The 26,594-nt window shown below is 46.0% G+C and overlaps 1 protein-coding gene across 2 annotated transcripts; it reads right to left on the bottom strand.

The window, feature by feature from the left end:
- Window positions 1–4,230: 4,230 nt before the first annotated feature.
- si:ch211-210c8.6 (uncharacterized) lies at window positions 4,231–26,247 on the bottom strand. Of its 2 annotated transcripts, none has more exons than XM_060821078.1 (5): window positions 26,103–26,247; window positions 23,614–23,719; window positions 17,016–17,122; window positions 6,613–6,785; window positions 4,231–5,241 (listed from the first exon to the last, which is right to left on the bottom strand). In XM_060821078.1, exons 1-5 carry the CDS (start codon window positions 26,206–26,208, stop codon window positions 4,966–4,968), a joined length of 768 nt encoding a protein of 255 aa, XP_060677061.1. In that variant the 5' UTR covers window positions 26,209–26,247; the 3' UTR covers window positions 4,231–4,965. The 2 variants fall into 2 exon arrangements, with proteins under 2 accessions (XP_060677061.1, XP_060677062.1); XM_060821079.1 differs by having other exon boundaries at window positions 6,613–6,665.
- Between the last annotated feature and the right edge of the window lie 347 nt (window positions 26,248–26,594).

The following is a 26,594-nucleotide window of genomic DNA, read 5'->3' as shown; positions in this document are numbered from 1 at the left end:
AGTCCAACATGCCAGTGAGGTAGGGTGCCTGCTTTGGAGCTTGTTTTGCTATTCCTTTTTTTTTCCTTCCTTGATGTTTTGTCCCCTCCCCCTTGGGCGGCAGCAGCAAAAGCCCAGCATGTGGAACTTGAATGATCTCAAGCTGGGCCCAGGATACAAACCTCTGGTGAGCCTACCACAGACCTTGACCTGGGCCCACAGCACACATCCTAAGCCAGGCCCAGGGTGTGAGACGACAATGGACCTCAAGTGGGCTGAGCACAGAGACGAGTGAGCAAGCACTGGACTTGTGCAACTGCTCCATTGGCAGAGGTGATGTTGGTGAAGTAGGCCCAGTGGCAAAAGATCAGCAACATAAATATTGGTTGTGTCCAGTATAGATAGTGATGGTGGTGTAGGTGATGTTGGTTGTGATGAGCTAGCTCAGGGTTGATGGACTCTCTGCAAGCTATATCTTAAATTATTCAAAATGGTGCTGTTTCATGGCAACAAATGAAACTTTTCACTCGTAGTACTGTAATATATATACATGATATTAAAATTATAATAACTCTGTAAATGCACCATTGTGTAGTCCTGAACCATACAAAGCAGGAAGATTCTAAGTTGGGTCCATTGTCTCTGCTCAGTCTAAACATTGCTACTATTAACAATTGTATCCCTCAACGAGACTGTAATTTTAAAAAAAACCCAGCCAGGTTTACTGTAAGGAAATGGAAATGTTGTCTCTCTGATGCAGCCTCTTGTTTCCAAGGTTATCCTGTGTGTACTCTCGGTCAGAGCAAGGTGGAAATATAGCAACTTGGATGAGGTGCTGGTGGGTGTATACTAAGTGGGGAATAATATCCCAGTATGAAATGATGCTTCCAGCCAAGAGGATAAATAAATCGAAAGCATATCAAAGTGGTTACCCAGAGTTTCATGAGCTCTATTTAAGGATTTCTGGTGCCTGGTTGATCTCACCTATGTGCCAGTTAAATAATCTCTTTTCAATTATATGTAGCTAATTACATTCTGACAGGATTTGTTTCCAATGAAGTGGAGCTTTAACTGTTAATATTATCAGAAGTTTCATTTATGGATGTGTAATGAGTGGAGCTTTTTCCAAAATTGAACTCCAACATTGGTTTAAAATATTGAATTTTTATATTTGGTACAGTGGGCATTCTAATCACTTTTCTGAAAAATCAGCAGTTAATAAACGTAGGTTTGTACTGTGTAAGAGAACCTTCATTGGTTAAGATAAGTTTGGCTTGAATTGACTCAAAAGAATATGGTTTCACCAGCTTCTGCCAGACAATGTTCCAAATCAAATATTAAATGTTGTTTTAGCTCTATGATGGTGGCCCTCTACCATCCTGATATAGTTTTAATACAAAGATAATGCAGTTGCTGAATACAGGTATTCATGGCTTTAAATTAGTCTACAGCAGATTCAGGCACAACGTGAGGAATCTCCCACCAATGGAAAGCTGTTCCATTTTCATAATGTCTGGGAAGATCAGACGTAGGGTAAAAAATGAGGTCTGCAGATGCTGGAGATCACAGTTGAAAATGTGTTGCTGGTTAAAGCACAGCAGGTCAGGCAGCATCCAAGGAACAGGAAATTTGACGTTTCGGGCATAAGCCGATCAGACTTAACCTGGTGTGGAGTCTTCTCCCCATTAGCAACTCTGCTGGAGGTATTCTTGTAACTGCATGGGGGATGGTCTGATAATCAAATAGGAACTGGGACAGTTTGGTATCAAGTGAAACTGTAGGCAGTTTCTTTAAGGCTGCCTGGCCCTTCGAGCCTGCTCTGCCATTCAGTAAGATCATGGCTGATCTGTGTGTGGACTCAGATCCACTTACCCGCACTCTCACCATATCCATTAATTCCTTTATTGTTCAAAATAAAACATCTATCTTAGCTTTAAAAACGTTTACTGAAGTAGCATCAACTACTTCACTGGGCAAGGAATTCCATAGATTAACAACCCTCTAGGTGAAGGAGTTCCTTCTCAATTCAGTCCGAAATCTGCTCCCCCTTATCTTGAGGCTATGCCCTCTTGTCCTAGTTTCACCCATCAGTGGACACATCCTCGCTACTTCTATCTTATCTAATTCTATTGATTTCCATAAAATACGCCCCTCATTCTTCTGAATTCCAATTAATATAATCCCAGTCTACTCAGTCCCTCCTCATGAGCCAACCCCCTCAACTCCGGAATCGACCTAGAGAACCTCCTCTACACCCCCTCCAGTGCCAGGACATCCTTTCTCAAGTAAGTAGACCAGAACTGCACACAGTACTCCAGGTGTGGACTCACCAGCACGCTATCCAGCTACAACATAACCTCCCTCTGTTTTTAAAATCAATCCCTGTCGCAATGAAGGACAAAATTCCATTTGCCTTCCTAATTCCTTGTTGTACCTGCAGACCAACTCTCTGATTCATGTACAAGGACACCCAGGTCCCTCTGATAATAGCATTCAAGTAAAAATCCTTTTTACTGTTACTCCTCCCAAAATGGATGATTTTACATTTATTAACATTGTATTCCATCTGCCAGACCTTTGCCCATTCACTCAAAGTATCACCGTTCCTCTGCAAAGATTCCCATATTTTGCTCTGCCACTTATTTTAGTCTCATCTGCAAACTTTGACACACTACACGTGGTTCCCAACTCTCAAATCATTGTAATAAATTGTGAATGGATGGTATGGAGCTGTCAGATACCAATTGACTTCAAGAAATACTCCAATCATATACTCTGCTGGCAAATTTTCTGTTTTCTGTGACCAGTATTTCCGGGAGTCTGTATATTGCAAAAGATACTCGCAGCTTTTTTATTGTTATCCCTGTTTGGCGAATGAATTCTAAGCACGTCCAACCACTGACTAAGAGCAATGAATCCAAGAAAGGACCAGCATGGTCAATGTGTAATCGAGTGTAGGGGTTACCTAGCCATTACTACAAATGTGGGGGATCTGCACTTTGGGTATTGCCCCACCAATGCAGCTATGTCTCCATCCAATCCTAGCCACCAGACATCATCACCAGAGCCATCCAGGAGTATCCAAACTGAAAATGTTGGCAAGAGGTTGGGTTCAGCCAGTATCTGGCAGTGAGCTTTACTCAGGACAATCACTCTTGTTCCCCATAATCATACGCTGTCCTCTATGGTGATTTGGTCTCTCTGGGTCCAGAAAAGCTTCAGTTCTGGTTGTTGTGACCCTTCTGTTTCCCCCATCAGCACCAGCTGTTTTAGTTTTGCCAGGACTGGCTCTTTTTGTGTCCACAGTCTGATATTGTCAGCGGTGACGAGAAGGGTGTCCAGAAAGTTTAAAACCAGAATGGAATCTTACAGTGGCAGTGACACCAGTGGAGTATCTGCCAATGGGAGGCCGCTCAATGCATCCCCATTTGATTCCCCAAAGCCTGTCCACCATCTACAAGGCACAAGTCATGAGTGTGATGGAATACTCCCCACTTGCCTGGATGGGGGCAGCTCCAACAACACTCCAGAAGCTTAACCCCATCCAGGACAAAGTAGCTCGCATGATTGGCCCCACATCCACTCCCTCCATCACTGATGCTCAGTAGCAGCAGTGTGTACTAACTACAAGACTCACTGCAGAAATTCACCAGATCCTCAGACAGCACCTTCCAAACCCACAACCACTTCCACTTAGAAGGACAAAGGCAGCAGCTACATGGCAACACCATGTCCCCCATCATCTGCAAGTTCCCCTCCAAGCCACTCACCACCCTGACTTGGAAATTTATCACTGTCCCTTCAGTGTCGCTCAGTCAAAATTGTGGAATTCCCTCCCTAAGGGCATTGTGGGTCAACCCACAGCAAGTGGACTGCAGTGATTCTAAAAGGCAGCTCACCCCCACCTTCTCAAGGGGCAACTGGGAAAGGGCAATAAATGCTGGACTCAGCCACGACGACCTCATCCCACAAATGAATTTTTAAGAAGTTTTTTAATGGGTACAGAAAATGAACATCTACCCGAGAGGGCAGCTAGGGCCTCGGCTGAACATGTTCCCCTGAAAGATGGCACCTCTGACAGTTTGGAGCTTCAGCCTTGATTTTTGCCCTGCAGTCTCTGGAATGGGTCTGAAATCCATGACGTTCTGACCTGGAGATGCACGTGCTACTCAGTGAGCCATCACTGACAATCAAACCACTCTGTGTAAAGAAGTTTCTTCTGAATTCTCAATTATATTTATTAGCATCACTCTTATGTTTATCATCTCTCGTTCTGAACCGCCCTCAGCCTCGCTCCATAAATGGAAACATTTGCTGACATTTTGCATTGAGCACAAGTAACTGAATGGGGTTACGTCATTATTTGCAAAAGTTTCTCAATTACAAAAGAGAACAATAGCTTAAAACTAGCTGAGATGCAGAATGATTCATGGAGCCAGCTTGCATGAATTCCTCATTGCAGATCAGAGTCATTAAATTCACTTCTTCGTTCTCCATGTGGTCTTTATTCTATTACTTGTCTTCATTTCATTTCTCTTCGTCACCTCTGCTATCATCACTCCAGGGAATGTAAAAGGGTTTGTTATAATTACAAGCTAGTGGCTCACAGATCAAATTGCACATGGCATTTGCGTCTATATTTGTTTGTGTAGCTGAAATTGCAAATAACTAACTTAAAATTACTCAGTCGTTTAATTCTGTTTCCGCAAAGAGATTTGAAATCAAGCAAAAGAAAATCTTCCTGCAGTTACAACACCTCACCTCCCATAATCGCATTAACTATCATGTTGTTTCTCACAGCAGATTACAAAATTATACACAACCGTAATTCAAGTTTTGACTAAAATACTTGGATCACCAACGAAATGACAGGAATACTTGAAACAAATTTAATTTTAAATGACAGCTGAAGATTGTAAAAGGCCTCCAGTTCTACCTGAAAATCTAGTCATTTCTCATTGAATGTAGAAAAGAGGGAAACTTGTATTAAAATGTAAACGGCCACAGAGCTGGTGTATTCCTGACATACTGAAGGTAAGTGGGATCATGTCCCCACCTTGACATTGCTTGCTTTTCTAGTATTGGAATTCCACTGACATGGGTAAGCAAGTACCACAGAAATATTGGGGACAGCACACTGACATAGTCCACTCCCTTCATTACTGAAGAAGCAGAGATGAACAGGCCAGTCCATTGAAGTATTTCTCCGAAGTAGTTTGGATGGCGACTGTAAGCCCAGAGTCCAGTCTGAATGAATTTGCCCTGATTGGGGGGAGAAAACAACATTGTGAACTCCTGAAGAATATGTCTTTTTGTTTGTCTTCCCCATTAACCCTGCCACACTGAACAAAATGCATGTTAGTGACAGCTATTTTTATTTGCAAAGACCTGAATGCGACGGTGTCCTGACCTGACAGACAGCTTATGATCAGAAAATTAATATAGGTTAATGAAACTAAAAATCTTTGCTACAGTTTTTAAACCATTTGCAACCGAGCAGATTTCAAAAGTATGTCAGTTGGACTAGTTACATCCTGTAAAATTCCAGTAGATTCATCAAGCATGATTTATCTGTCATAAACCCATGCTGTCACTATTTTCCAAGTACTCTGTTAGTAATTTTTTTATCATGGAGCCCTATTGCAATAGCTACTTGGAAGTAATTTAACCAGGTGACAATTGGTCCCTTTGTCAGAAACTTAATTCGATGATTGAGCCGTATGTTTCTTAAAACTCAAACCGGCTGTCAGCATTGTAACCATCTGCCTGTGTTTAATGCTCCGACATGACTAACAAAGATGCACAGTAATTGTGGCAGTTGTGCTGATATTTCTAGTTCATTGCCAAGTAATATTGTATTATTTGTATAACATCACAATCATGAGGACTCTGTAGCCATTGAAAGGTGTGTTCTTGGAAAGAATCATGGTGAGTAACTCACCTACTGACCCCACCCAGCCTCCCAAAGGCTGTCCACCATCGACAAGGCACAAGTCAGGAGTGTGAGGGAATTTTCCACACATGCCTGGATGAGAGCAGCTCCAACAACACTTCAGAAGCTCAACACCATCCAGGACAAAGCAACCCATTTAACTGATGCCTTATCCATCACCTTTAACATTCACTCCCATCACCACTAATGCACAGTGGCAGCAGTGAGTACCATCTACAAGTTTCACTGCAGCACCTCACCCAGCCCCCTTCTTTGACAGCACCTTCCAAACCCACGACCTCTACCAACTGGAAAGACAAGGACAACAAATGCACAGGAATACCACCACCTACAAGTTCCCCTCTAAGCCACACACCATCCTGACTTGGAGCTAATATCACTGTTACTGCCTCAAACATCAAGTCCCTTTCTAACAGCACTGTGTAGGCACCAGCACCGCATGGGCTGATGGGGTTCAAGAAGGCAACTTCAAGGGCAGTTAGGGATGGGCAATAAATGTTGACATAGTCAATTAATTGATAAATTGTAACACATCCCATGAAAAAAAAAGTTAAGAAAATAATAATCCAAATATCCTGGGGATTGCACTGTAAATTATGTCACTGTGATCCCTTGCTCCTAACACCATGGGAATAAAAGAGCGAGGCAGGGTCATTAAAAGTACAGTATAATTCACTTACGACATTATCAGGATGACTTTTGAAATTCCACTTCTGCTGGTCTGCAATTGTTTCTGTAACAAAGCCCAAAACCCAGATTATCCATCCAGTATAATCTCGGACACACAAAGGCCTGTCCTTTCCCCGAGTGTTTAGAATTAGTGTAGGAAGAAGTGTTACAAAGATCCAAATACCTAAAAAACAGGAAGAAAACTTCTGTTGAGCTGGCGCAACTGAAATAACCATTCAAGAGTCTCTTAGTTATAGCATTTTAGCGCCATCTAATGTTGTTTCACTATACAGCACTTTTTGTCGTACTATGTAGCCCAGATTACAATTTTTTTTTACAATGCTGACATTGTGGGATGGGGAAATGGATCAATTTGTCTGCCTATGGACATTTAAAGGTGAATCCAAGAAAATCAGTAGGAACTGGTATGATCACAACTACAGTAGTGCAGAGATATGGCTTCTGTGCTATCATCATGCCGTAGCTTTACAAAACTCTGGGGCAGCCGCACTTAGTGTTGAGTACAGTTCTGGTCACTGCATTATAGGAAGGATGAAGAAGCTTTGAAAGAGTACAGAGGAGATTTACTAAGATGTTGCCTGATATGGAGGAAAGGCTGAGGAATCGAACCTGGGTCTTATGAGGAAAGGCTGAGGAACTTGAGCATGTTTTTGTTAGAGAGAAGGTTGAGAGGTGACTTAATTGAAACATATAAGATAATCAGAGGGTTAGATAGGGTGGACAGTGAGAGCCTTTTTCCTCGGATGGTGATAGCTAGCACAAGGGGACATAGCTTTAAATTGAGAGGTGATAGATATCATAGGATCCCTACAGTGCGGAAACAGGGCCTTCGGCCCAGCAAGTCCACACTGACTCTCTGAAGAGAATCCCACCCAAACTCATTCCTCATGACTCTACATTTACCCCTAGCTAATGCACATAACCTACACATCCCTGAACACTATGAGCAATTTAGCGTGGCCAATTCACCTGACCTGCACATCTTTGGATTGTGGGAGGAAACCGGAGAACCTGGAGGAAACCCACACAGACACAGGGAGAATGTGCAAACTCTACACAGTCGCCCGAGGGTGGAATCGAACCTGGGTCCCTGGTGCTGTGAGGCAGCAGTGCTAACCACTGAGCCCATAGGACAGATGTCAGAGTTAGTTTCTTAACTTAAGAGAGTAGTAGGGGCGTGGAATGTCCTGCATGCAACAGTAGTAGACTCGCCAACTTTAAGGGCATTTAAATGGTCATTGGATAAACATATGGATGAAAATGGAATAGTGTAGGTTAGATGGGCTTCAGATTGGTTCCACAGGTCAGCGCAACATCAAGGGCCGAAGGGCCCGTACCACATTGTAATGTTCTATGTATATTAACTCGTGTTCTGCATAAGACTACTACCATACAAATAATGCATCTCCAGATGGGAATACTATTAAATTTTCCTTTTTGGACTCAACAATATTTCTGCCTTACTACGTACCAACATAAAAATCACACAACACCAGGTTATAGTCCAACAGGTTTATATGGAAGTACTAACAAACCTAGAACAAACTTAACAGCAATCTCAGTTTGTTCAATATATCGTATCAATTGCATATATGACACTGTGATCTTTTGCTATAAATTCTGTGTCTTATGATCCTGCTCCACAGCTATTGTTGTGGAAGAATTACTCAATGTTCTATAAAATAATTACCAGGAGAACGCAGAAAATAGTCCATGAAATTAAACTTTAATCTTGCAAAATCAAAGCTGTGGGAGCCAGCAAAATGTCTTCCCTGGCTCCTCAAAACAACTTGTTCTTGTGCTACTTATACAGTTGTTCCTCCCGTGCTTTTCAGATAACATTAGCATAACCCGCATGCTGGCTTGCTTTGTCTTTCTAAACTAATCATCGTCTGCTACGCTGGTTCCCTCCATCACACTTAATGTATCATAGTACAACACCATCATCTTCAGCATTAGCTCATCTCCCAGTGATTTAACTAACCTATCACAATGCACTACCATTACCTGTTACTGGAGCCCTATAACATACATTGATCCTGAGCATACATTGCAACACTAAGTTAACTACATTACTGCCGTAGTAACTTCCATACTACCTGATGAAGGAGCAGTGCTCTAAAAGCTAGTAGAACATAGAACATAGAAAAATACAGCGCAGTACAGGCCCTTTGGCCCTCAATGTTGCGCCGATCCAAGCCCACCTAACCTACACTAGCCCACTTTCCTCCATATGCCTATCCAATGCCCGTTTAAATGCACATAAAGAGGGAGAGTCCACCACTGCTACTGGCAGGGCATTCCATGAACTCACGACTTGCTGAGTAAAGAATCTACCCCTAACATCTGTCCTATACCTACCACCCCTTAATTTAAAGCTATGCCCCCTCGTAATATCTGACTCCATACGTGGAAAAGGGTTCTCATGGTCAACCCTATCTAAACCCCTAATCATCTTGTACACCTCTATCAAGTCACCCCTAAACCTTCTTTTCTCCAATGAAAACAGCCCCAAGTGCCTCAGCCTTTCCTCATATGATCTTCCTGCCATCCCAGGCAACATTCTGGTAAACCTCCTCTGCACCCGTTCCAGTGCCTCCACATCCTTCCTATAGTATGGCGACCAAAAATGCACACAATACTCCAGATGCGGCCGCACCAGAGTCTTATACAACTGCAACATGACCTCAGGACTCCGGAACTCAATTCCTCTACCAATAAAAGCCAGTACACCATATGCCTTCTTCCCAGCACTATTTACCTGGGTGGCAACTTTCAGAGATCTGTGTACATGGACACCAAGATCCCTCTGCTCAACCACACTACCAAGTAGCCTACCATTAGCCCAGTACCCCATCTTCTTGTTACTCTTAGCAAAGTGAATCACTTCACACTTACCTACATTGAACTCCATTTGCCACCTATCTGCCCAGCTCTGCAGCTTAACTATATCCCACTGTAACCTGCCACATCCTTCCTCACTGTCAACAACTCCACCGACTTTTGTATCATCCGCAAACTTGCTCACCCAACCTTCTAGCCCCTTCTCCAGGTCATTTATAAAAATGACAAATAGCAATGGTCCCAAAACAGATCCTTGCGGAACACCGCTGGTAACTGCACTCCAAGATGAACCTTTACCATCAACTACTACCCTCTGTCTTCTTCCAGCCAGCCAATTCCTAATCCAAACCTCCAACTCCCCCTCAATGCCATACCTCCGTATGTTTTGCAGTAGCCTACCATGGGGAACCTTATTAAACACCTTACTAAAATCCATATACACCACATCTACCGCCTTACCCTCGTCCACCTCCTTAGTCACCTTCTCAAAGAATTCAATAAGGTTTGTGAGGCACGACTGGCCCTTCACAAAACCATGCTGACTATCCTTGATCACATTATTCCTATCCAGATGTTCATAAATCCTATCCCTTACAATTCTCTCTAAGACTTTGCCCACAACAGAGGTAAGACTCACCGGCCTATAGTTACTAGGGTTATCCCTACTCCCCTTCTTGAACAAGGGAACCACATTTGCTATCCTCCAGTCTTCTGGCACTATTCCTGTAGACAACGAGGACATAAAAATCAAGGCCAATGGCTTGCAATCTCCTCCCTTGCTTCCCAGAGGATCCTAGGATAAATGCCATCAGGCCCAGGGGACTTATCTATTTTCACCCTTTCCAGAATTTCCAACACCTCTTCCCTACATACCTCAAAGCCATCCATTCTAATTAATTGTGACTCAATATTCACATCAGCAACAATGTCCTGTTCCTGAGTGAATACTGACGAAAAGTATTAATTCAGTGTCTCCCCAATTTCTTCAGCCACCACACGCAACTTCCCACTACTATCCTTGACTGGACCTATTCCTACTCTAGTCATCCTTTTATTCTTGACATACCTATAGAAAGCCTTTGGGTTTTCCCTAATCCTATCAACCAAGGACTTTTCATGTCCCCTCCTTGCTGCTCTTAGCTCTCTCTTTAGATCCTTCCTGGCTACCTTATAACTCTCAATCGCCCCAATTGAACGTTCATGCCTCATGTTTACATAGACCGCCCTCTTCCCTTTAACAAGGGATTCCAATTCCTTATTAAACCACGGCTCCCTCGCACGACTCTTTCCTCCCTGCCTGACAGGTACATACTTATCAAGGACACTCCGTAGTTGTTCCTTGAACAAGCTCCACATATCGATTGCACCCTTCCCTTGAAGCCTACTTTTCCAAGCCACGCATCCTAAGTCATGCCTCACCGCATCATAATTTCCCTGCCCCCAGCTATAACTCTTGCCCTGTAGTTCACACTTATCCCTCTCCATCACTAGAGTAAAAGTCACCGAATTGTGGTCACTGTCCCCAAAGTGCTCACCTACCTCCAATTCTAACACCTGGCCTGGTTCGTTACTCACAACCAAATCCAGTATGGCCTCACCTCCTGTTGGCCTGTCTACATATTGTGTCAGGAAACCCTCCTGCACACATTGGACAAACACCGACCCGTCTAACGTACTCGAGCTATAGCTTTCCCAGTCAATATCTGGAAAGTTAATGTCCCCCATAACAACTACCCTATTACTTTCACTCTTCTCCTGAATCATCCTCGCAATCCTTTCTTCTACGTAAATACTTCCAAATAAACCTGTTGGACTATAACCTGATGTTGTGTGATATTTAACTTTGTCTACCCCAGTCCAACACCAGCACCTCCACATCATACTTACCAGCATGACCAAGCGATAAACTGGATTTCAATTGGCAATTGGCTTGGAGATCAGAAGTCTCTACTCTTGCTGAAACAATGCCAGGGGATTTGCAATGATTACCAGTTGGAAGAAAGAAAATCTATGGGTACTTGTAGTTGACAACCTTGCTTAAAGAATCAACTTATACAGTTTTGGAGTCCAGGGAAAGTCTGATTTTTGTTAAAATAGGAGTTGTGAGGTAAGTTAACCCAGAGATGCTAATCATATCCTAACTCTAATCATGTCTTGCTCATCCATCACCCTGTCCTTGCGGATCTACAGCAGTTCCTAGTCTGGCAATGATGTATTTGAAAATGCTCATCCTCATATTCAAATTCTTTCATGACCTTGCTCTGTTTGTCTAAATTCTTCTAGTTGTCACAGCTCTCAGATATCTTGGCACTTGTTCAATTTTAGTCACTTGCACATCCCAATTTTAAATCGCTCGACCAGTGGTAGTCAGACCTTCAGCTGCCTCACTACTGAGCTCTGAAATTGCTTCCTGAAATCTCTCCAACTCTCAATCCCCTCCTTTTAAGACCCTTCTTAAAACCAATCTCTTTGGTCAAGCTTTTGGTCACCTGTCTCATTATCTCCTTTAGTGACTCAGTGTCAAATTTCTTCATAAATATTTTTGTGAGGTACCTTGGCATGTTTTAGTACGCATAGTGGTAGGCTTAAAAGTGATATCTTCAAACCTGACTATTAAGGGTTAATTGTCATGGCAATGAGCAATTGAAGGAAAGTGGAAAAAGTACAACAAAACAGGCCTAATGCAACAATAGCCGGTTTTGACTGGGAGGTAACATCGAATTGGGCGAAAGTGAGGACTGCAGATGCTGGAGATTAGAGTCAAGATTAGAGTGGCGCTGGAAAAGTACAGCAGGTCAGGCAGCATCCAAGGAGCAGGAAAATCGATGTTTCAGGCAAAAGCCCTTCATCAGCAGGTAACACTGAATTGTCTATGAGAATTGTCTTGTTGTGTAGTTACATAGGGCCACCTGGATTTGTTTCTCAGCTTGTTTTGAAACTTGGAAAAGTACTACAGTCATTACAAAATGGGGATTCAGCACGTAATCTTAGACTCTGAATATTATTAATATCAAGGACTTTGCCCCACTCATCATCAGGTTGTGGTTTTCAATATCAGTGCCATGAAATCTGAGACGGAGCTCTGAGTGATATCATCACCAAAGTCTCCAATGGATAGAAGGCAATGTGAGACACACTTGCTTGTATAGATATGTATGTTATGGAGTTTAACTGATAGATAACATGCAAACTAACAAGTGAATCTAACATTTGAGCTAAGAGTCATACAGCATGGAAAGAGACCCTTCAGTCCAAATAGTCCATGCCCAGTAGATTAAGCTAATAGAACATAGAACAGGCCCTTCAGCCCATGATGTTGTGCCGACCACTGATCCTCATGTATACACCCTCAAATTTCTGTGCCATATGCATATCCAGCAGTCTCTTAAATGTCCCCAGTGACCTTGCTCCCACAACTGCTGCTGGCAACACATTCCATGCTCTCACAACTCTCTGTGTAAAGAACCTACCTCTGACATCCCCTCTATACTTTCCTCCAACCAGCTTAAAACTATGACCCCTCGTGTTAGTCATTTCTGCCCTGGGAAATAGTCTCTGGCTATCGACTCTATCTATGCCTCTCATTATCTTGTATACCTCAATTAGGTCCCCTTGCCACCTCCTTTTCTCCAATGAAAAAAGCCTGAGCTCAGTCAACCTCTCTTCATAAGATAAGTCCTCCAGTCCAGGCAGCATCTTGGTAAACCTCCTCTGAACCCTCTCCAAAGCATCCACATCTTTCCTATAATAGGGCGACCAGAAATGGACGCAGTATTCCAAGTGCGGTCTAACCAAAGTTTTATAGAGCTGCAACAAGATCTCACGACTCTTAAACTCAATCCCCATGTTAATGAAAGCCAAAACACCATATGCTTTCTTAACAATCTTGTCCACTTGGGTGGCCATTTTAAGGGATCTATGTACCTGCACACCAAGATCCCTCTGTTCCTCCATAATGCCAAGAATCCTATCCTTAATCCTGTACACAGTTTTCATATTCGACCTTCCAAAATGCATCACCTCACATTTATCCAGGTTGAACTCCATCTGCCACCTCTCAGCCCATCTCTGCATCCTGTCAATGTCCCGCTGCAGCCTACAACAGCCCTCTATACTGTCAACGACACCTCCAACTTTTGTGTTGGCTGCAAACTTGCTGACCCATCCTTCAATCCCCTCATCCAAGTCATGAATAAAAATTACAAACAGTAGAGGCCCAAGGACAGATCCCTGTGGAACACCACTCACCACTGACTTCCAGGCAGAATATTTTCCTTCTACTACCACTTGCTGTCTTCTGTTGGCCAGCCAATTCTGTATCCAGACAGCTAAGTTCCCCTGTATCCTATTCCTCCTGACCTTCTGAATGAACCTACCATGGGGAACCTTATCAAATGCCTTGCTGAAATCTATATACAGCACATCCACAGTTCGACCCTCATCAACCTTTCTAGTCACATCCTCAAAGAACTCGATAAGGTTTGTGAGGCATGACCTGCCCCTCACAAAGCCGTGTTGACTGCATTTAATCAAGACATGCTCTTCCAGATGGTCATAAATCCTATCCCTCAGAATCCTTTCTAACACCTTGCAGACGACAGACGTGAGACTTACTGGTCTGTAATTGCCGGGGATTTCCCTATTTCCTTTCTTGAAGAGAGGAATTACATTTGCCTCTCTCCAGTCCTCAGGTATGACTCCAGTGGAGAGTGAGGATGCAAAGATCTTCGCAAGTGGTGAAGCAATCGCATTTCTTGTTTCCCAAAGCGGCCGAGGACAAATCTGGTCCGGGCCTGGCGACCTGTCAATCTTAATGTTTGACAAAATTTTCAGCAAATCAGCTTCCTCAGTCTCTATCCACTCCAGCATGCACACCTGCTCTTCAAAGGTTTCATTCACTACAAAGTTCATTTCTTTCGTAAAACCAGAAGCAAAAAACTCATTTAGGGCTTCCCCTACCTCCTCAGACTCCAGACACAAATTCCCTATGCTATTCCTGATTGGCCTTACTCTTTCTTTGACCATTCTCTTATTCCTCACATAAGTGTAAAACGCCTTTGTGTTCTCCCTAATCCTTCCTGCCATGCCTTTCTCATGCCCCCTCCTGGCTCTCCTCAGACCATTTTTAAGCTCCTTCCTTGCCTGCCTGTAATCCTCTACAGCTGAGCTTGACCCTAGCTTCCTCCACCTTATGTAAGCTACCTTTCTCCTTTTGACAAAAAGCTCCACCGCTCTCGTCATCCAAGGTTCCTTTATCTTACCACTTCTTGCCTGTCTCAGAGGGACATATTTATTCATCACTTGCAACAACTGTTCCTTAAAGTCTCCACATGTCTATAGTGCCTTTACCATGGAACAATTGCTCCCAATCCATGCTTCCTAACTCATGTCTAATCGCATCATAGTTTCCTCTTCCCCAATTAAATATCCTCCCATTTTGCCTAATCGTCTCCTTCTCCATAGCTATGTAGAATGTGAGGCAGTTGTGGTCACTATCACCAAAATGCTCTCCCACCACAAGATCTGATACCTGCCCCAGCTCATTTCCGAGCACCAAGTCTAGAATGGCCTCTCCCCTCGTCGGCCTGTCAACGTACTGAGTTAGGAAACCCTCCTGAACACACCTTACAAAAACAGCTCCATTCAAAACTTCTGCTCGAAGGAGGTTCCAATCAATATTGGGAAAGTTAAAGTCACCCATTACAACAACCCTACTACGTCCACACTTTTCCAAAATCTGCCGACCTATGCTTTCTTCCATCTCCCTGCTGCTATTGGGGGGGCCTGTAGTAAACCCCTAACGAGGTGACTGCTCCCTTGCTGTTCCTAATTTCCAACCATACCGACTCAGTAGGCAGATCTTCCTCGACAATGGAAGCTTCTGTAGCTGTGATACCCTCTCTGATTAGTAGTGCTACACCCCCTCCTCTTTATTCCCCCCTCCTTATTCTTTTTAAAAGCTCTAAACCCTGGAACATCCAGCAACCATTCCTGCCCCTGAGAAACCCATGTCTCTGTTATGGCCACAACATCATAGCACCAGGTACTGATCCATGCTCTAAGTTCATCATTTTTATTCCTGATACTCCTTGCATTAAAGCAAACACACTTTAACTGATCCCTTGGTTCCTTCCCAGGAAAATCCTTCCCACTGGCTGGTCTACCTCTTGCTATTGCCTCATCTGCATCAACTCTCACCTCCGGTACACAGCTCAGGTTCCCACCCCCCTGCCATACTCGTTTAAACTCTCTCAAACTACTAGAGCAAACCTTCCACCCAGGACGTTGGTCCCCTTCCAGTTCAGATGCAACCCGTCCTTCTTGTACAGGTCCCACCTTCTCCAGAAGGCATCCCAATTATCTACATATCTGAAGCCCTCCCTCCTACACCAGCTGTGCAGCCACATGTTAAGCTGCGCCCGCTCCCTGTTCCTCGCCTCTCTATCTCGTGGCACCAGTAGTAAACCCGAGAACACTACTCTGTTCGTCCTGCTCTGCAGCTTCCATCCTAACTCGCTGAAATCACTGTTTATATCCTCGATCCTGTTCCTGGCTGTATCATTCGTGCCAATATGTAACACGATTTCTGGCTGTTCGCCCTCCCCTTTTAGAACCTTATACACCTGATCGGAGACGTCCCGGACCCTGGCACCAGGAGGCAACATACCTTCTGGGAATCCCGATCCTGACCACAAAATCTCCTATCGATTCCCCCATCGAGTCTCCTACCACTAGCGCTTTTCTATTCTACCCCCTTCCTTCTGGGCCACAGTGTCAGGCTCAGTGCCAGAGAACTGACTGCTATGGCTTTCCTCTGGTAGGTCATCCCCGCCAGCAGTATCCAAAATGGTATACTTATTGCTGAGGGGAATGTCCACAGGGGATCTCTGCACTGTCTGACTGTCCCCTTTCCTCCCCCTAACTGTAACCCATCTATCCTTGTCCTAAGCCTGAGGAGTGACCAACTCCCGGTAACTCCTCTCAATTCCCCCTCAGCCTCCCGAATGATCCCTAATAAATTTGCTTAATATTAAAGCACATGTTTCTTCTCGTATTCATTTTGATCAGAACTTGAAGAACCAGTTAGGTACTTACAGTCTAAGAATACGCTATATTAGAGATGCTACACAAATGCAGGTTGTTGGTGTTAGTCAGTCCTGGCAGAATGGAACATTGACTATATGATGCATCTCCATTGTAAGAAACAACATTTCTAAAAATCAAACTTGTTCCATTTCTCCAGGAGTGATTTTCTTTTATTGAACAGAAGCCCCACTCTTAAAGAGGCAAAATTCAATTTCTGCTGAGTCCGTGACCAGAGTTCTACTGTACAGAGACTCTGGCTGCTCCCTTCCTGAAGTACCTGTGGGGGAAAAGGGGCATGAGTGGCCAATCCTTGGTTCACTCTAGTGACTGGCTGCAAGACCCTGCTACCCACCCAGTTAGCAATGAAAGGCTATTCAAACACAGATGAATGGGGAAAACATACAGTGAATAAACTGATACTTTGAAAAAAGAAAGGAAGTCCAGAATTTTCAAGGAAGCTTACCCTGAAGTGTCCAATAAACAAAGAACAGCTTTGGGCTGGTGCGAACTTCATTAAACCGTCTATCACGACCTTCCTTTAACACTCTTAAGAACAGAAACAAGCCGAGCCTGGAATTGAGAAAAGACTCTCTATTATGTCTTAGACATGTCACCAGTTTTTTCTTTACAGTTCATTCCTCTCTATTAAGTTGTTGCATAACTGTTTAAAGTGTTCTGTACATTTTGTTATTGGTCCTAAGGGGGAGGCTTGACTAGAGTTCTAGCATCGATAGTGAGGGGAAAATGTTTGCCCTGACACCACCTATAAAAAGTTTTAATAAAATCTGAAGAGAAAGTCTGGGGCCAACCAGATCCAGAGTGAGGTACAGCAAAACTCCCGTGAAGACACAAAAACAGAAATTGCTGTCACAACTCAGCATCTTTGAGGAGAAAGCAGAGCTAATGTTTCCAATCTGGTGCCTCTTCATCAGAAATGTTAGCAGCTCGGAAAACGTAGTATTTATTCTGAAGAGAAAGTTGGAGAGGGTGAGGCGAGTGGACAGGTGGAGATGGAGCCTACAATGAGATATGAAAGGGGGAGGGAAACCAGGAGATTAAAGGACAGAAACAAAGCCGAATAAGTGATAATAAGAGCTCAGGGTAGGAGAGAATGGGTGAGCTGTACTGAATGTGACCCATCAAATGGGCCCAGGAGTAGGTGAGAATGGCTGACAGTGCGAAAAGCAACCTCATGGAGCGGGTGTGGGGGTGAGTAAGTAACATGAAAGAATGGAATCACACTGCAACATCACTGAACTGAATGTTGAATCCTAGAGGGTGCAGGATCCCCAAGTGGAAAATGAGATGTTGTTCTTCCAGCTCATGCTGAGGCTTGATGGAACACTGCAGCAGGGCTGCAACGGGAATGTTGGTGTGGGAACACTGCAGCAGGCCGAGGATGGGAATGTTGGTGTGGGAACACTGCAGCAGGCCTGTGATGGGGAATGTTGGTGTGGGAACACTGCAGCAGGCCGAGGACGGGAATGTTGGTGTGGGAACACTGCAGCAGGCCGAGGAAGGGAATGTTGGTGTGGGAACACTGCAGCAGGCCTGCGATGGGGAATGTTGGTGTGGGAATACTGCAGCAGACCTGTGATGGGGAATGTTGGTGTGGGAACACTGCAGTAGGCCTGTGATGGGGAATGTTGGTGTGGGAACACTGCAGCAGGCCTGTGATGGGGAATGTTGGTGTGGGAACACTGCAGCAGGCCTGCAATGGGGAATGTTGGTGTGGGAATACTGCAGCAGGCCTGTGATGGGGAATGTTGGTGTGGGAACACTGCAGCAGGCCTGCGATGGGGAATGTTGGTGTGGGAACACTGCGGCAGGCCTGTGATTGGGAATGTTGGTGTGGGAACACTGCAGCTGGCCTGTGATGGGGAATGTTGGTGTGGGAAAACTGCAGCAAGACTGCGACGGGGAATGTTGGTGTGGGAACACTGCAGCAGGCCTGCGATGGTGAATGTTGGTGTGGGAACACTGCAGCAGTCCTGTGATAGGGAATGTTGGTATGGGAACACTGCAGCAGGCCTGTGATGGGGAATGTTGGTGTGGGAACACTGCAGCAAGACTGCGACGGGGAATGTTGGTGTGGGAACACTGCAGCAGGCCTGCGATGGTGAATGTTATTGTGGGAACACTGCAGCAGGCCTGCGATGGGGAATGTTAGTGTGGGAACACTGCAGCAGTCCTATGATGGGGAATGTTGGTGTGGGAACACTGCAGCAGTCCTGTGATAGGGAATGTTGGTATGGGAACACTGCCACAGGCCTGCGATGGGGAATGTTGGGGTGGGAATACTGCGGCAGGCCTGTGATGGGGAATGTTGGTGTGGGAATACTGCAGCAGGCCTGCGATGGTGAATGTTAGTGTGGGAACACTGCAGCAGTCCTATGATGGGGAATGTTGGTGTGGGAACACTGCAGCAGTCCTGTGATGGGGAATGTTGGTGTGGGAACACTGCAGCAGTCCTGTGATAGGGAATGTTGGTGTGGGAACACTGCAGCAGGCCTGCGATGGGGAATGTTGGTGTGGGAACACTGCAGCAGGGCTGCAACGGGAATGTTGGTGTGGGAACACTGCAGCAGGCCGAGGACGGGAATGTTGGTGTAGGAACACTGCAGCAGGCCGAGGATGGGAATGTTGGTGTGGGAACACAGCAGCAGGACTGTGATGGGGAATGTTGGTGTGGGAACACTGCAGCAGGACTGTGATGGGGAATGTTGGTGTGGGAATACTGCAGTAGGCCTGTGATGGGGAATGTTGGTGTGGGAACACTGCAGCAGGCCTGTGATGGGGAATGTTGGTGTGGGAACACTGCAGCAGGCCTGTGATGGGGAATGTTGGTGTGGGAACACTGCAGCAGGCCGAGGACGGGAATGTTGGTGTGGGAACACTGCAGCAGGCCGAGGATGGGAATGTTGGTGTGGGAACACTGCAGCAGGCCTGTGATGGGGAATGTTGGTGTGGGAACACTGCAGCAGGACAGCGATGGGGAATGTTGGTGTGGGAACACTGCAGTAGGCCTGTGATGGGGAATGTTGGTGTGGGAACACTGCAGCAGGCCTGTGATGGGGAATGTTGGTGTGGGAACACTGCAGTAGGCCTGTGATGGGGAATGTTGGTGTGGGAACACTGCAGCAGGCCTGTGATGGGGAATGTTGGTGTGGGAACACTGCAGCAGGCCTGCAATGGGGAATGTTGGTGTGGGAATACTGCAGCAGACCTGTGATGGGGAATGTTGGTGTGGGAACACTGCAGTAGGCCTGTGATGGGGAATGTTGGTGTGGGAACACTGCAGTAGGCCTGTGATGGGGAATGTTGGTGTGGGAACACTGCAGCAGGCCTGTGATGGGGAATGTTGGTGTGGGAACACTGCAGCAGGCCTGTGATGGGGAATGTTGGTGTGGGAACACTGCAGCAGGCCTGCAATGGGGAATGTTGGTGTGGGAATACTGCAGCAGGCCTGTGATGGGGAATGTTGGTGTGGGAACACTGCAGCAGGCCTGCGATGGGGAATGTTGGTGTGGGAACACTGCGGCAGGCCTGTGATGGGGAATGTTGGTGTGGGAACACTGCAGCTGGCCTGTGATGGGGAATGTTGGTGTGGGAACACTGCAGCAAGACTGCGACGGGGAATGTTGGTGTGGGAACACTGCAGCAGGCCTGCGATGGTGAATGTTGGTGTGGGAACACTGCAGCAGTCCTGTGATAGGGAATGTTGGTATGGGAACACTGCAGCAGGCCTGTGATGGGGAATGTTGGTGTGGGAACACTGCAGCAAGACTGCGACGGGGAATGTTGGTGTGGGAACACTGCAGCAGGCCTGCGATGGCGAATGTTATTGTGGGAACACTGCAGCAGGCCTGCGATGGGGAATGTTAGTGTGGGAACACTGCAGCAGTCCTATGATGGGGAATGTTGGTGTGGGAACACTGCAGCAGTCCTGTGATAGGGAATGTTGGTATGGGAACACTGCCACAGGCCTGCGATGGGGAATGTTGGGGTGGGAATACTGCGGCAGGCCTGTGATGGGGAATGTTGGTGTGGGAATACTGCAGCAGGCCTGCGATGGTGAATGTTAGTGTGGGAACACTGCAGCAGTCCTATGATGGGGAATGTTGGTGTGGGAACACTGCAGCAGTCCTGTGATGGGGAATGTTGGTGTGGGAACACTGCAGCAGTCCTGTGATAGGGAATGTTGGTGTGGGAACACTGCAGCAGGCCTGCGATGGGGAATGTTGGTGTGGGAACACTGCAGCAGGGCTGCAACGGGAATGTTGGTGTGGGAACACTGCAGCAGGCCGAGGACGGGAATGTTGGTGTGGGAACACTGCAGCAGGCCGAGGATGGGAATGTTGGTGTTGGAACACAGCAGCAGGACTGTGATGGGGAATGTTGGTGTGGGAACACTGCAGCAGGACAGCGATGGGGAATGTTGGTGTGGGAATACTGCAGTAGGCCTGTGATGGGGAATGTTGGTGTGGGAACACTGCAGCAGGCCTGTGATGGGGAATGTTGGTGTGGGAACACTGCAGCAGGCCTGTGATGGGGAATGTTGGTGTGGGAACAGTGCAGCAGGCCTGTGATGGGGAATGTTGGTGTGGGAACACTGCAGCAGGCCTGCAATGGAGAATGTTGGTGTGGGAATACTGCAGCAGGCCTGTGATGGGGAATGTTGGTGTGGGAACACTGCAGCAGGCCTGCGATGGGGAATGTTGGTGTGGGAACACTGCAGCAGGCCTGTGATGGGGAATGTTGGTGTGGGAATACTGCAGCAGGCCTGTGATGGGGAATGTTGGTGTGGGAACACTGAGCAGGCCTGCGATGGGGAATGTTGGTGTGGGAACACTGCGGCAGGCCTGTGATGGGGAATGTTGGTGTGGGAACACTGCAGCTAGCCTGTGATGGGGAATGTTGGTGTGGGAACACTGCAGCAAGACTGCGACGGGGAATGTTGGTGTGGGAACACTGCAGCAGGCCTGCGATGGTGAATGTTGGTGTGGGAACACTGCAGCAGTCCTGTGATAGGGAATGTTGGTATGGGAACACTGCAGCAGGCCTGTGATGGGGAATGTTGGTGTGGGAACACTGCAGCAGGCCTGTGATGGGGAATGTTGGTGTGGGAACACTGCAGCAAGACTGCGACGGGGAATGTTGGTGTGGGAACACTGCAGCAGGCCTGCGATGGTGAATGTTATTGTGGGAACACTGCGGCAGGCCTGTGATGGGGAATGTTGGTGTGGGAATACTGCAGCAGGCCTGCGATGGTGAATGTTAGTGTGGGAACACTGCAGCAGTCCTATGATGGGGAATGTTGGTGTGGGAACACTGCAGCAGTCCTGTGATTGGGAATGTTGGTATGGGAACACTGCAGCTGTCCTGTGATAGGGAATGTTGGTGTGGGAACACTGCAGCAGGCCTGCGATGGGGAATGTTGGTGTGGGAACACTGCGGCAGGACTGCGATGGGGAATGTTGGTGTGGGAACACTGCAGCAGGCCTGCGATGGGGAATGTTCGTGTGGGAACACTGCAGCAGGCCTGCGATGGGGAATGTTGGTGTGGGAACACTGCAGCAGGCCTGTGATGGGGAATGTTGGTGTGGGAACACTGCAGCAGGCCTGCGTTGGGCAATGTTGATGTGGGAACATGGTGGCAGGCAACTGAAAGCTCAGGGTTACTTTCGTGTAAGTGTTCTGCAAATATTGCATCCAGTTTACGTTTCCTCTCCCCAGTGTAGAGGAGACCACACCGTAAACTGTGAATACAGTTGACTAGATGGAGTTAAGTGCAGATGAACTGCTGTTTCACCTGGAAGGTGTTTCGGGGTCCCTGGGTGGTGAGTATGGAGGAAGTAAACAGGCAGGTGTTCCACCTTCTGCGGTGGCATGGGAAGTTGCCATTGGGATTTGGGGTGGTGTTAGAAACGGAGGAGGAATGGACCTAAGTGTCCTGAAGAAAGCAATCCATATGGAATGCTGATGGGAGAGGGGAGGGAAATAAGTGTCTGGTGGTGGCATCCCATTGGAGGTGTTGGAAATTGCAGCTTAGTCCTTTGGATGTGGAAGCTGGTGGGGTGATAAGTGAGGACCAGGGGACCCTATCGTTGTTGTGGCAGGGAAGGGATGGGATGGGGGCAGATGTGCGGAAGATGGATCGGACCCGGCTGAGGGCCCTGTCCACCACAGAAGCAGGGAATCCTCGGTTTAGGAAAAAGGTGAACATTTCTGAGGCCTCCCCTGTGGAAGGTGGCAGCGTCACAACAGGTGTGGTGGAGATGGAGGATCTGGGAGAATGGGATGGAGTTCTTCCAGGAAGCAGGGTGTGAGGATGTATACTCGAGGTAACTGTGAGAGTTGATGGGTTTATAGGGGATATGTGATGACCAACCTATCCCCAGAAAGGGAAACAGAGATGTTGAGGCTTTTCAGCTGTCCGGGTCTGCTATCCATAATCTCATCATTTACTTACCCCTTTCACCTCTCTGTCTGTCTGTCTCTCGCTCTCTCTCTCTGGGTTCCATCTCCACCTATTTGCTCAGCTCTCTCACTGTGCCCCCCACCTCCCTAACTTCGGCTTCAGCAATGTAAGCTGGAACAACCCTGATACCCACACCCCTCTTGAACATCCCTCCTTTCCCCTTCCCTCTGACTCCATCCTTTCTCCTGATCTCACCACTTGTTGTGCCTGCACCATCCCTTCTGACCTCCCGGTCTCTGATGCTGAACATTCTGTACTCAGCAAGGGTCTTAGTTTTATCCCTCTGTACCCCCACCTCAATGGATTTCGCGCACGATTAACATCAAACTCTTCCTGTCAAGTTGGGAGCAGGTCACTCCTCGGCCAACTTAGCCAGTGCCAATGGTTGAAAAAGTGCAGGCAAGAAAACAGCTTGAATAAAAAAGTTAAAGCCAAACAAAATGCCAGCTCTTGAAAAATGTTCTTATAAAGTATGAATCAATCCAGTTTCTTAATCAACCTGGAATAGTTTGAGTCAAAACAAAGCATGCAGAAACCAGCTCAAGTTTATCTGCTGAATCCTGCTCTTCTGCATTCTCACCTCAAGCCCCACACGGTTACCAAGGTGCTCTGTATTTTCTGTCGGTGGTAGCTGGTGCCATTCCACCTGTAACTCAGGTGAGTCAAGAAGATGAATGTCCCTGACCCTGTAAACAGGGGAACTGTATGTTACAGAATGGAAATGCAAAATGTAAAACAGATATTTAAAAAGGAGAAACACTGGCAATAGCCTGCAGATGCTTTGTGATTTGAGCAAGAGAATGGAAAAGTCCATTTCAACATTGAGATTTGTTCTTTATTAGTGTTTGTCCATTTTTCTTCAAAATTGTAACTGAGAATTGAGTTGTATACTGTTTGAGTTTATCCTCTACACAGCAGTATCCTCATACCATGTACCTGCTCTCTTCCCATATCTTCTTTCCTTCAACTACTGATCTAACTTATCCTTTAAACATCGATATACAACCTTACAGAACAGCTGGATTCAGCCTGTCATCCCCATCCTTAGTGTGGCCATCTATTTAGTCCTACTTCCCTGCATTTATCCCCCAAGAGCTCTTCCCTCTTCTCCCCATTAAGTGTAATCCAAATCCCTTTTAAAAGTTACCATCTAAACTGCTGCCACTGCCCTTTTGGACTGTGCGTTTCAGATCAAAGCCACCTCCTGGGTGAAAAAGAAATCTAATTTCTGTTATTGATTCTTTCACCATAATTTTGACCTCAATTATTAACTCTTCCTTGCTGCAGCCTAAAATCCTATACCTTTGCACCTTGGTTCCAAGCCACAGTCCCATACATAATTGAAAACTGCTAAATCATCCCATATGACCATAAGATATAGAAACACAATTAGGCCATTTGGCCCACTGAGTGTGCTCTGCCATTCAATCGTGGCTGATACGTTTCTAAACTCCATTCTCCTGCTTCTCCCCCTAATCCTTGACCCCCTTACCAATCAAGAACTTATCTGTGTTAAATACAGTCAATGACTTGGCCTCTGCAGCCCTCTGCTGCAAAGTGTTCCACAGATTCACCTCCCTCTAGCTGAAGAAATTCCTCCTCACCTCAGTTCGTAAGGATTGTTCCCTCACTCTGAGGCTGTGACCTTGGTTCCTAGTCTCTCCTAACTAGTGAAACCATCTTCTCCACATCCACTGTATCCAGGCTTCAGTATTCTGTAGGTTTTAATCAGATCTCCCCTTCATTCTTCTAAACTCCATTGAGTACAGACCCATATGACAAGCTCTTCATCCTCAGGATTTTTGTAAACCTCCTCTGGACCTCCTCCAAGGCCAGCACATTCTTCCTTAGATACAGGACCCAAAACTGCTCAAAATATTGTAAATGCGGTCTGACCAGAGCCTTAAACAGCCTCAGCAGTACATCTCTGCTCCTGCAACCTCGTCCTCTCGCAATGAATGCTAACATTGCATTTGCCTTCCAAACTGCCAACAGAATTTGTATGTTAATCTGAAGAGAATCCTGAGTAAGGACTCCTAAGTCCCTTTGTGCTTCAGATTTCCAAAGCCTTTCCCTGTTTAGGTGGAAAAGAAGAGAGATTTTCTAAGTGCATAATCTCACACTTTCCCACATTGGACTCCATCTGCCACTTCTTTGCCCACTCTCCTGACCTGTCCAAGTCCTTCTGCAGGTGAAAGTGAGGACTGCAGATGCTGGAGATCAGAGTCGAGACTGTGGTGCTGGAAAAGCACAGCAGGTCAGGTAGCACCCAAGGAGCAGGTGAGTTGACATTTTACCCGAAACATCGACTCTCCTGCACCATGGACCACACTCTCGACAAATCCTTCTGCAGCCTCCCCACTTCCTCAACACTACCTGTTCCTCCACCTATCTTTGTGTTAAATGCAAACTTAGCAACAACGCCCTCAGTTCCTTTGTCCAGATCATTAATGTATAACATTATTAATGTATAATAGTTGTGGTGCCAACACTGAACCCTGCGGAACTGCACGAGTCACCAGCTGCCATCCTGAAAAAGCCCGTTTATACCTACTGTCAGCCTTCTACCAGTCAGCCAATCCTCTATCCATGCCAGTACCTTTCCCCTAACACCATGGGCTCTTATTTTATTTAGAACCTCCTGTGTGGCACCTTGTCAAAGGCCTTCTGGAAATCCAACTAGATTATATCCACTGTCTCTTCTTTGTCTAATGTACTCGTTAGATTATTACAAAGCACTCAAATATGATTTGTTTGCATAAGTTAAAGGATTAATATAATTATCAATTTTCTAAAAACATAACTCAATGGAAAACTAGTGTGTTCTATGGCTATAAAAGTTTTGCGTGACAAAAGTTATGCAATGACCAACTCGGAAGAATGTTTCACAGCACTCACATTATGTAGTTGGCCAGGCATTTCAAGATAAATAAGATTAAAAGGAAAAAGATGCAGTAAGAAGTGGCCAAGGAAAAAAAACATTGGAAACTGAACTTTCACTCAATTTCCCCCGACCCCACATTGTTATTGTTTGTAAATTTCTTTCCACGCTCTCCACGAAGCACTAACCAGCCAAGTCATAAAACTTCTCGGTTTGCAGAATGCTCGCTGCAGCCCAGAGAACCCATTGAATGGTCAAATCGATCATAGCACATTTCACCAGGATTGAACCCATCGTTGAGCGGCACAAAACTGAAAGCTCAGGCTGTGTCAAGCAGCTGTCACTCACAGAGCGGAAGTACTGCTCCAGCGCTTCGTGTGCTGGGAAAGGGAACAGTGCTTTTTCTGTATGGTCTAATAGGTTGATATTGTATGCGTTGTAGTTAGTGTATTAGGATACAGGGAAGAAAATAGTGTCCTTTGAGGTTAAATGTTATGGTCTTCCCTACAATTTCTTGTCTGCAATTGCAGGAGGGTAACCGATTCATGCAGCTCCGTAAAATATATTTTAGCACCGCAACCCGAATTCAAAAGCGAAAAGAGTGTATAATACAGCGTTTCACGGATGGTTTGGAGGGGAGGAAGCTGAACATTTGGCAAGCATACAGAATGCTCAGAGCA

The sequence above is a fragment of the Hemiscyllium ocellatum genome, chromosome X, assembly GCF_020745735.1.
Source record: "Hemiscyllium ocellatum isolate sHemOce1 chromosome X, sHemOce1.pat.X.cur, whole genome shotgun sequence".
Lineage (NCBI taxonomy): Eukaryota > Metazoa > Chordata > Chondrichthyes > Orectolobiformes > Hemiscylliidae > Hemiscyllium > Hemiscyllium ocellatum.
Note: the sequence above shows the minus strand (reverse complement) of the source record. Positions and strands in the feature narration are given on the sequence as shown.

Excerpts from the sequence above, each read along its gene's own strand:
- si:ch211-210c8.6 (XM_060821078.1), bottom strand. The coding sequence starts at position 26,208 with ATGGGTTCAATCCTGGTGAAATGTGCTATGATCGATTTGACCATTCAA. Across the intron at positions 23,720-26,102 it reads GAAGTTTTATGACTTGGCTG|GGTCAGGGACATTCATCTTC; the intron begins GTTAGTGCTTCG and ends CCCTGTTTACAG. Across the intron at positions 6,786-17,015 it reads TGTTTATTGGACACTTCAGG|GTATTTGGATCTTTGTAACA; the intron begins GTAAGCTTCCTT and ends CCTGTTTTTTAG.